Here is an 11813-nt window from a genome sequence, read left to right on the forward strand (position 1 = left end):
ATTCTTAGGTAGATTGACAATAAGGGGGGTTCTAAGCCGTTTTCAGAGCAGAAGTGCTCGCCATCCAATCGCTGAAAAATGCAATTCTTGCAGAAATCTCCAAATGTCAAAAGTTTTTGATACTAAATCACTGCATGCCTTTTCTATGGTGTTCCTCAAGGTTTTAGTGTATTAATGTGGTATTTTGGAGGGATTATTGATCATTTTTATTACTTCTCGAGTTGTAAAAGATTGTTAAATTTAGCACCAATTCTGTGTAACAGATGGTATCAACCCAAAAACTGCTGCAACAACTTATGAGACATAAGTGAGCATGGGAATAGCCATCATATACTTCCATCATAACGTTCCAAACCCTTATACACTTGAGTTGCATCTCAAATTAATCTTCAGGTTCCCAGCTTTAAGATGATGTACACCATTTCTATGTGACATATACAGTTGACCTGCTATCTCGCCCTAAAGATCCCCTGTACCCCCCTAAAAAAGACAAAAATGGGTCTGATAGAGAGAGGTGGAATGGAAAAGGTTAACATAAAGATGTACTGTACTCAATTAATGCCAAATTGTTGTTTCCATCTGCCTCAAAAGGAGTTTTTTTTCTCTTCAACCACATCCCCATCTTTACAATTGTTGTTTGTATATGTCTGCGTTATGTGTCCAGGCAAAGGTAGATGTAGACAAAATAGAAAATAGCAGCGAGCACGTCTCCAAATCTTGAACGGGGGCCAGGTAGTGGTAAGAATAGAAGAAACAAATCACTGGCACTCACAGCTAAGGTAGATTGTACACTAGTATTGTAAGAAAAGGGGTTCAGGGGCGAAAGATGAATAAGCGGGCTGCCGATTCAAAGAGGAGATTAAGATCAACCTCCTCAGATGAACAGTATACTTACATTTGCAAGTCAAGCCTTAACATGGTTCTTTTGCTTTACAATCCTTCATGAACCTCTAACACAATAACTAATTAATAATAGTTGCATGAAAAGAACAAGAAAAAAGCCAACAAAATATAAAAGAAAGGGGCCAGATGAGGACAAGATAGCAAAAGAGTTGAAGGAGGACAGGCTTTCAGAAAGGTACGTGGGAGTCAGGGAGCAAACGTCATAGAAAAGAATGAATGAAAGTCTTGATGATGGTTCAATAGGGAAATGAAGGGAATATGTAGAGAGAGAGTTAGCTCGCTGAGAAACATAGAAATCCATGTGAATGAGGAAGAAGTCTCCGTCCCTCCCACACTCTAGTGACAATCAGAGGCCAGCTGGCCGGACCAAAGCATCCATTCATTTGTCTTCCAGGAAGTGAAGGAGAAAAAAACAACAACAAGACTTTCAGAAAAAAAAGACAAGACGGCTATCTGCTTTTAAACTCTGTTAGGCCTTCGCCACCAACAACCCGTTGGTGTTGGAGCTGGTTCCCACAACGAATCCTGAATGACTCTTTGTATTTTCACAACTGAAACACTGGTTCTCACCTGGCAAAAGCTGACTCAGATGTGCCTTTAACCTTGTTTAGAAACAAAGGACCCCTGATGTCACAGGCTAGTACAGTCAATTATCATCAGGTTAATTCCTCATCAGAAGCATCATGAGAAGAATGACCAAAATTCACAAGAAAACCATAATTTGGCGGTCCGTCCGAGCCCTCAGGATGAGCGTCGGGCTTTGAAGAAAAGTTTTGTAGTGGCCAAATGGCGGAAATACAACTTCTGTGTCTGTTACGTGATGCCATTGGGCCGAAAGACTTTTTCCTATAGACTTACATTGGGAAAGAGATGTCTGTAACTCGTGGACCGAGGGCTGGGAGGCGGAGTTAAAGGAAACGCTACTGCCCCTGCTCTATGGGCCCAATGGATGCGGAAGATCGCTGGATGATCTTGGTACTTTATCACTCGGCAGTTGAGCCATTTCGGCTTCATGTGCTACTGAGCAACTTTCATAGGAATGAACGGAAGTCCGCCTCCAACGCTGTACCCAGTTCTCTTTATACATCCATGGGTCCGTCAAGGAGGCCAAAGTTTTATTGGCAAAATGTTACTGAAAGTTAATGATTCATAAATGGAAAGTTTGCCAAGAAATGGCACCTCATGCACAGCAATTTAAGATGATGTACATTATTGTACATAGCTGGTGCATTCAGTGAAATGATGCAGTTAGTCATCAAGCCTCAGTGCTATACCTGAGGTAGTAGATTTGCCCGCGCTTGATGAAACAGTGACTCTCCAGCAACCAACACAGGAAAATATCACAAATGTTCACTAACCTTTCTAACTTATGTATTATTTGCTTATGCGCAAATATTGCATGGGGTCTGTTATGGTAGCTGTTATGCCGTGTGTTTCAGTTGGTTGCAATGTGCAACCTTGCTGCTAGATGGCGCTAAATCCTACACACTGGTCCTTTAAAAATGATATTCATCAGGACAGAATGAGAGTCCATATTACAGAGTATGTTTACATTTATATACACTGTAAGCCCATATCTATATATTAGGTATGCAGCTATGTTAAGCATGTTGTTCTTTTATAAATCTGTAACTAGAACGTCAGCATGGAAGATGATGAGCTTCGTCCTCAGTGGCCTGATTTCTAAATTCTGCAGAGAAATATTTCCACGTTGAAAACATGCCTGCATTAACATCCAAACACACATAAATCTTGACCGCTGTAAAGCACAGATCCACTCCAATCCTGTCAGAAACACCTCCAATAAAACATTTAAATAAACAGATCTCGTGAGGTGAGTAACGCACTACAATAACAAGACGAGAGCTTGGCAATAGAAAGCAACACACAACATCAGCACGGTCTTGGATGTAGGTCACGCTGTCATAAGCGGAGAGAGAAAATATTCAATCGGGATGCAGTTCTATATTTCCACTTCAGGTTATTTTCCATAGGGTTTAAGAGCAGGAATGGGGGAGGGGTTAACTGATCCGACCTGTGCTTCCCGCAGCTTTCTCGAGGCATGAAAGAGGGTTGAATGGTTGGCGGGAGAAGAGGGGGGTCTGTCACACTGGAATGATTGTCTCTTTGTTCCTCCCTCACTTGTCCTCTCTCACTAGACGAGAAAGTCGGGTATTTTGTCTTTCTCATGTATGTGCTTCTGACAGGTGTTCTGTGGTTTTGCTGCATGTTTCATCTGTGCAGTGACTACTGTATATTGAATTCTTAGAGGTGGCAGAGTTTCTTGCACAGATGCAAAAGTCAGATCTAGTCTGCTGTCAGTATCGGTCAAGGTGAAACATCTTTTGACCATAGCTTATCTTAAACTGTTGCTTGAAACACCTACCACAAAGTGATGAAAGAGAAGCTCCCAGCTCAGACTCAGCTTCTGGTGCACCACCATGTCAAGGAAGTCATGGATGAAGTAACCTGTGAGGATAGGGGAGCATTTAGCCAACATTAATGACATCTTTAGGTTCAGATATTCATTAATCAACCAAAGCATGACAGATCTATTGGAGAAGAGAAGCCTCGAGAATATCAAGTGTATCAAGGGGGACCCTGCTTCCATGACGACAGCGATGGCAAGCGAGATGCGTCTTGGAGAGGGGCTATTCATATCCACCAACCCCACCCCTTCCCCGCCACTAGCTGTATCCATGGTGACAGCTATTCACAATGCTGGAAAAAATCATGAAGTGTTGGGGATGGGGATGAAGGGGTGCGAGGGAGCTCAGGGCTTTGGTGAGACTGGAATTAACCTCATTATGCTGGAAATTTGACACCAGGACCCCTTTGTCGATGTGGTGACACGTTTGGGTGCGTTTCACCATAAACAAATCCACTTGCTATTAGCCGCACAAGAAATCATTATCAAAAGATTGGTTTATTTGCATTATCTAGTTCATATTGTTTCATAAGAGGAATGACAACAGAGGGAGCTCAACGCCAATGTAGTCTTTTCAACAATAGCTTCTTTTTTTCCCCCACAAGAGGTTGAGTTTGGGTCAAGTTTAGCCATAAACAATCAATTGGAGCAGTGAGTGACGCATTAAATAAAAATGGCAATTAACTGACATCTCTTTTCTTGTCCTTGTGATTTTATAATGATTCATTGAGTACTGTTTGACATTTGTATTGAAAACATACAGGTGGAACAAACTGTGTTCTCTGCACAGTTAATGTCTACACTGAGAACAAAGCAATCTGATACTACTTGACTAGTTAGTTTTCCCCATTCAAGATCCTGTGGGGTGAGATTCATTGGCATGTTTACATTAAACCAATTAGTCATAGAACTGAGTTTCAGGCTGATACGACACAAGAAGCTCGTTCAAGATGAACTGCGCCTCGCCTGGAAAGAAGACGAGATCAGGCGACAGCAGCAAGGGGGCGGTGACAAAAAAGCTGCGGCCAAGTCGGACAGTTTCCAGCCGTTTCAAGCAGCCTTCACTGAATTTACAGGAAGTCACAGAAAAAGTTGCATCCTGTTAGAAATGATCTTTAGGCCACTTGTAGTTTTCAGACCACGTCGGGCTTTATTTATATTTATTTGTAAATATATGTGGAAATGTGCGGGTATTGGCATTGGATTGAATCCTTTATTATTTTTATGTCCGCCTTTTAAAGCACTTTGTAATGAGCATTCGTTTTGATAAGTGCTTACAAATAAGCTTCATTATTATAATTATTATTACACCGACTATGGATAAGTACCTCATACAACCCCACTTCAAAACACCCAAACTATCCCTTTAGGTATAAGAAACCTTACTGGCAAAGTTCTTGCGGCATGTAAACATTTTGAGGCTTTTCGTTTCTGCGGTCTGTTTAAACTTGACTTGCATTATATATACTTCTTAATACTAAATCAACAAAATGTTCCCATGGAGCAATACTTACTATCACTATCAGTGTCTTTTTTCTGTATCAGAGGTAACTTACTATTCTATTCTATAACGGTGAAACACCACAGGTAGAGAGACTTATTCTTTAAATTGGTTATTCATAGCAACATGGAGAATTTAGAGAGTAGTACAGCCACATGACAACAGTATTACACACTTGAACCGTTGCGTTCCTGTGCAAGACATTGTTCTACGGCTAGGCATTGAACAAGGTCTTCATTCAACAAGTGGAGAATCATTTATGGCATGTCACTGCGAGGTTTGCAGCGTGGTTTCACAGCGAGCTCAAATCTGGTGGACAAATCTCCTCACTCCAGCTTGCTGAGGCCTCAGAATCACACCATATCTCTAGTGGGAGGGCTTGGGAGAAGCACTCCAGTTGTTTTTGAATGAATGACTCCCCTTTCTGTTACCACTGGCATCCGACGTGCACGGCTTGCATAAATCAACTGACTTTTTTGCGCAGTTACTGTCTTGGTGATGTCACATGACTGTAAGGGGTTACGCCTGGTGCCTAGGACTGATAATAATGCCCACCATTGATCTTCACATACCGACTCTGCCCCTTGCTTTGCCAGCTTCCAGGGCTATGCTTCCTGAAAGAATGTCAAACATCCCGGGAATCCTTGGGGAGCCCTTGTTGACAGGCACAGATCCAATAAATTAGTAGATTTAAGAGGGCTCATGTGCCGCTAGTTGCTCTGGAATACTTTAAGGATTAATGAGAAAATAGTAAAAACAGGGCGAGTTGCTATTTTAAGAATGTGGGGTCGCATCAAGCGAAATCTAATTCATGCAAGTCTCTAATTTGGTTTACGGAGAGTAGATGGTAAAAGTCACTGTAGCCTACATTGTGGATTACAAAAATAATCTACAGGACATGTGAACTTCAGTCAGGCCAACGAGTGTAACAGGGGTCGGAGTCAAATTAAAGGGAGGGCACATACACCCGAAAACACACCCCAGAATCAATAATGTCCATCTGTAATTCACTCATAGATAAAACAGTGAGAATGTTTAAATTTGAAAGACCCGATGTCAGGGAATTGTAGAAACAATGAACAGTCAGAAGACTTGAGAAATGATAGAGCACATCAACATGTCAATAGAGCGCTCCAGGGATGACATATTTTTGTAGGCCAACCAGGAAATTAACACCGCCCTGGTTCCCTCAACGAAAAGCCAATGGGATTTTTTCATTGCATTATTGCAGAAAATAAGCCCTGTAGCAAATACACATTTATGATACTCACATGTTTTGTTCAGCAAGATAATCTTGACAAATGAACACCACTTTTGTTACTTTTGAAGTGTGAACGCAATTGCCAGAAGTAAAAAGCTAACGTTAGGCTATAAACAAACTACACCACGGTCGCAAGTATACGCAACGAGGCTGTAAAGGCAGACGAGTTGGCGAGATGACGTTTAGTAGTCTCATTTAGCCACTTAAAAAATATATATATACACAGAGGTGTAGACAGGAATGTCATATTTTCTACATCAGTGGTGGAGATTTGAATTTTTTAAGATGAAAACTCTAAAACGGCAGAGCTGTACAGTTTTGTGCACCAATGTGCAAAACATTGACCTGGGGATGTGTCTGGGAATAATCAATCAAAATTTGAATTTGAAAAGCTACTGTCAATTAAACTTGACAAACAGGAAGCAAATGTTTTTCTCATGATTTAGGCTTACTGCTTCACTTTTTATTTATATTGTCGATATATGATGACATGTTTAAAGTATACATAATATAGGCACTTTGGCTGTGTATCAAAACTCAATAGTTTTTTGCTACCGACAGAAACTTGTATGCAAGTATGGTATTGAAAAAAAAACATTGTTTTAATATTAGTAGGCCTACTGAAACTCAGGTATTGTATGGCACAAGTATCCATTAAGGCTTCAAAATTCACGAGTGGGATATTTACCGAACAAAAAAGTTAAAACCTCTTAAGCTTGTGTTAACCACAGACCTTATTTTAACTAAAAAAAACATTCAACAAACCCATTGCGTTCCAGACGAAGGAACCAGGGGTGCTAAAGTGCTAACTCATTTACAGGCTTTAGGACTCATTCTTGCAGCACTCTACAGCTAATTTGTTGAGTAATCAAGGTTGCACTGATGTGTAAAAAGTGCTCAGTTTCACATGTCTGTCCAACTCTTACAGACAATGTGCTTTTACAAATTGGCTTCAGGTGTTAAATCACTTTTCTTATCTTTCTCATATCCAACTGATTAAACTAATAACTACTTGTCAAGTTAAGACTTGTATCAGCTGGTTAAAATAAATGTTTTACATGAAACTCTTTGACCAATAGCTGACACCATGTAGGACAAGGAGACTAGCTGGGATGGATAAATGTCACTTCCCAATTTCCCCTTATGATGGCAGCACCTATGGGTGCACTCAGTCTCTAGCACCCGGCCCATTCAGAAACACGGGGCACAGTTTGTAGTTGAAAACTGTAGCAGTGCTGTCAGGATACTCACCAATAGAAAACGACACCAAAGCGTGAGAAAACACAGAGTGAGTTTCTATCAAATCTTCAGCCATCCGGGGGTGAAGGAAAAAGCTGAAAAGATAAACAGAAGAAATCATTTAAAAAGGTGTATTTTACAGTTTGAAGAACTTTAGTTGAGAGTGATATCTTTACAATGAAAGTAGATTAAAGTGGCAGTCATTAAACTTCTTACTAGACTACATCATATATTGATTTGATTTGATTATTATTGTGTCACACATAAATAATATGTCCAGCCCAAAAAAGGGCTTACAAGACACTATTATTTATAAAAATAAAGAAAACACAAATGCAGAAATAGCAATATAAATTACAAATAATACTAAAAAAATAAACCATCCTGACGTTTTAACCAAGCTTGAGAAACAAAAATAGCCAACTTAAAAGCATTAAGCTATGTTATCATCCCAGCAGCAAAACATTTCTGGATTTTGAACATTTAAAATAGAAGTTCTTAACTCATCATAGTGTGGACGATACATAAGAACATGTGATTCATTTTCAACTTTGCACAACCTGTTGTTCTCCTGGATGTTTTTAAACATATATATTTATATCTATTATTAATAGCCTCTTGGTAGCTTGCTGTGCAAGCAGCATGGCAAAAATCAAGGTCGGTCAACAATGAATAACATAAAGTCAGTAAAAGAACATAAAAATTAAGGAAAAACAAAGCTAATTTTGAACACAAAACACCAAAATGTATTTCTAATCAGATCCTGCTTTAATTAAAAGTGAATAAAACTTTTTTTTGTTGGGTTTAAAAAAGTCATAATATTATGAAAATAAAGTCAAAAGTTTACAAGAAAAAAAGTCTTAATATTATGAGAAAAAACTCATACGTTTATGAGAAAAAAGGTAATAATATTATGAGAATAAAGTCATAAGTTTACCGGGAAAAAAGTCTTAATATTATGAGAATAAACTACCATAACTTACCAAAGCACTGCCCATATCGCAGTGATAAAGCTGTGCGTAAAGGATGTGGCGATGTTTCTCCATTTCCATGCATTCCTGCAGGCAGACTCAGGCATGGGCAGCTGTCTGACTCCAGCGTTGACTAGACTGAAGAAACCCACTGAGCTGCCGGTGGTCAGGATCACTGAACTCAACTCCATGGCTCAGATATTATAGTAGAAGTGAAGTCCTCAATGTGAGACGCACTAGAGTAGATGCGCTCCAGACAGACGCGACTATGAGCTACTTGTTTGCGAGACAATCACGTTAACATACCGGTGTATTCCCAGTCATGTCTGGCCACTCTGGCTTGAAAACAGCGTGTTTCTTTCAGGGTTATTGTGCAGAGAGAGGAGGTGTGGACGAGTCTCTGCACTGACTGAATGATTGTGATGTTTTTCTGTGATATATTTCCTCCAAAGAAAAGCCTTGTTGCAGCAGGTGTGACCGGTGTGGAAGTGGGTGACAGATGTAGGCGTGAGGGCAGTTGTGAAACGGCTGTAAAGACCTCATCCTCTATGCTTGTGTAACTTTTTTTTTTGTGTAACATCCACAACATAAACCAGAGGATGGGCTTTCCCCGCCCAGTACTATGAGGAGGCGAGGCCAGGAGCACGGTGCATATGTTGGGCTGCCTTCAGGGGCTGTCGGAAATGTCAATAACAAGAAAAATGGTTTTGTGTTGCCATAGAGGTTTGTTTTGGTGCATAACGAAAAAATACAGTGCAAAGGTCAAGACTATGAGGGAGTAAAAGGGCCACATTGAGGAAAAGAGAATAAAGTCATAATATTACGAGAATAAAATCATATGTTTATGAGAAAATTAGTTGTAATATTATGAGAATAAAGTAATACATTTAAGAGCAGAAAGTTGTAGCATTATGAGAATAAAATCATAAGTTTACGACAAAAAAAGTCGTAATATTATGAGAATAAAGTCAGAAGTTAACGAGAAAAAAGTTGTGATATTATGAGAATAAAGTCATAAGTTTATGAGAAAAAAGTTTTAATATTATGAGAATAAAGTCAGAAGTTAACGAGAAAAAAAGTCATAATATTAAGAGAATAAAGTCAGAAGTTTATGAGAAAAAAAGTTGTAATATTAAGAGAATAAAGTCAGAAGTTTATGAGAAAAAAAGTTGTAATATTAAGAGAATAAAGTCAGAAGTTTATGAGAAAAAAAGTCATAATATTAAAAGAATATAGTCAATCAAATTCAACATGGAAAAGCTACTGTCAATTAAACTTGACAAACAGGAAGGAAACGTTTTTCTCATGTTTAGGCTTACTGCTTCAATTTTATTCATATTGTTGGTATATGATATCTACACTGACATCTTTAAAGTATAAATAATATAAACATGGCTGTGTATCAAAACTCAATAGTTTTTTTGCTACCGACAGAGACTTGTCTGTAAGCAAGTTATTGAAAAAAAATATTGTTTTGGTATTAGTAGCCCTACTGAAACTCAGATATTGTTTGGCACAAGTATCCCAACACAATTCAGAAGATACCCAGCCCTAGTGAACACGCTATCTAAAGTATATGTCGTATTTCTCAGAAAATTGAAAGCAAATCCAGGATATGAAGAACATGTCAAGTTTATTCATAGTTATCTTTTGACCAGGTGTTTAGACAAGGAAAATCCAAACTTGGTGGCCCTGACTGGAGCTGAAGTGGGATAAGTGAGTGGCAGCCACCGTAAGTGTGAAGAAAGAAGAAGAAGAAAGGCACTTTGTTGATCCCCGAGGGGAAATTCAATTTTTTCACTCTGCAATATTTACACAGTAAATACACACACATGCACAAACAGGACCTATATACATGCATTAATGGAGAGATGTCAGAGCGAGAAAGCCTGAAATACCTGTTGATCAAGCAAAATAGACAAATAAAAACCAGTACCCTTCTATCAGCCTAAATCTTTCTGTGATTCAATTTATAATCACTTTCAAAATTCATATTAGAAAAAACTAAATTGTATCTGCTGCTAAAATGCGCAACACTGGTTATGACTTTATTCTTTATTCTCAACTTTTTTTTCTCGTTAACTGCTGACCTTATTCTCATAATATTATGACTTATTTTCTCATAAACTTCTGATTGTATTCTCATATTAAGACTTTTTTCCCTTATAAACTTATGACTTTAATCTCATAACACAACTTTTTTGCTCTTAAACTTATGACTTTATTCTCATATTATGACTTTTTTTCTCGTTAACTTCTGACTTTATTCTCATAATATTACGAATAAAGTCATGAATGCACATCTCTATCTACTGTCTGACTAATGAGGAGACTGCATAGTACGAAGAGCACTTGAAGGCAACATTGCTTCTCCCCCACCTCATTGGGTCACCCCGTGGGTTGATGGGAATAGTAGTTTGTTTCACATGATGTAACTACAGAATATGTAACACATGGCATGGTGCTTTGATTTAGCACAACATCTATTATACACTAGTATTGTTTGATATTATAACTGGACCTTGAAACATGATGGATATTTAACTTTTTATTGGTGTTTCACTCAGTGTAAAGTGGAGGGAAATTCAAGTCATTCAAGTCAGAGTCATGGAGCCATGGTGGTGAATGACTGCTGTAATATTTGGTGACACAGCGCCACCACCCGGTTAGAGGGTATTTAAACAGCAGCCTGCCCCAGTATTATCATTATCATTGTCATTAACAGCAGGTAAAGTGAATGGGTGTTTGGCCTCTGTCTCAAGGCCTTTATAATTGACGTTTTAACCAAGCTTGAGAAACGAAAAAAGCCAATTTATAAGCATTAAATAGCCATTCTAATTTGTCATCATCCAAAGCACCAAAACATTTCTGGATTTTGAACAGATAGAAGTTCTCAACTCATCATAGTGTGGACGATACATAAGAAAATGTGACATATTCAAATTCGCACAACCTGTTGTCCTCTTGGATGTTTTTATATATATATATTTAAATTTAGGAAAAAAAAGTTGTGATATTATGATAATAAAGTCATAAGTTTATGAGAAAAAAAGTCGTAATATTATGAGAATAAAGTCATACGTTTACGAGAAAAAAAAAGTCGTAATATAATGAGAATAAAGTCATAAATTTATGAGAAAAAAGTCTTAATATTACGAGAATAAAGTCATAAGTTTACGAGAAAAAAGTCATAATATTATGAGAATAAAGTCATACGCTTACGAGAAAAAAAAAGTCGTAATATAATGAGAATAAAGTCATAAATTTATGAGAAAAAAGTCTTAATATTACGAGAATAAAGTCATAAGTTTACGAGAAAAAAGTCGTAATATTATGAGAATAAAGTCAGAAGTTTATGAGAAAAAAAGTCGTAATATAATGAGAATAAAGTCATAAGTTTACGAGAAAAAAAGTCGTAATATAATGAGAATAAAGTCATAAGTTTATGAGAAAAAAAGTCGTAATATTATGAGAATAAAGTCAGAAGTTAACGAGAAAAAAAGTTGTAAT

At 38.0% G+C, this 11813-nt stretch overlaps 1 protein-coding gene across 1 annotated transcript in view; it reads right to left on the reverse strand.

Moving 5' to 3' along the window:
- tlcd2 (TLC domain containing 2) overlaps positions 1–8874 on the reverse strand; it is a 29377-nt gene extending 20503 nt beyond the window's left edge. The window contains exons 1-3 of the mRNA XM_037776461.1: positions 8316–8874; positions 7345–7427; positions 3290–3372 (exon numbers count right to left, since the gene is read on the reverse strand). Of these exons, the coding sequence (XP_037632389.1) occupies positions 3290–3372; positions 7345–7427; positions 8316–8494 (345 nt within the window). The 5' untranslated portion in view covers positions 8495–8874. The remainder of the gene's footprint in view (positions 1–3289; positions 3373–7344; positions 7428–8315) is intronic.
- Positions 8875–11813: the final 2939 nt, after the last annotated feature.

This window comes from Sebastes umbrosus, chromosome 7 (genome assembly GCF_015220745.1).
Source record: "Sebastes umbrosus isolate fSebUmb1 chromosome 7, fSebUmb1.pri, whole genome shotgun sequence".
Lineage (NCBI taxonomy): Eukaryota > Metazoa > Chordata > Actinopteri > Perciformes > Sebastidae > Sebastes > Sebastes umbrosus.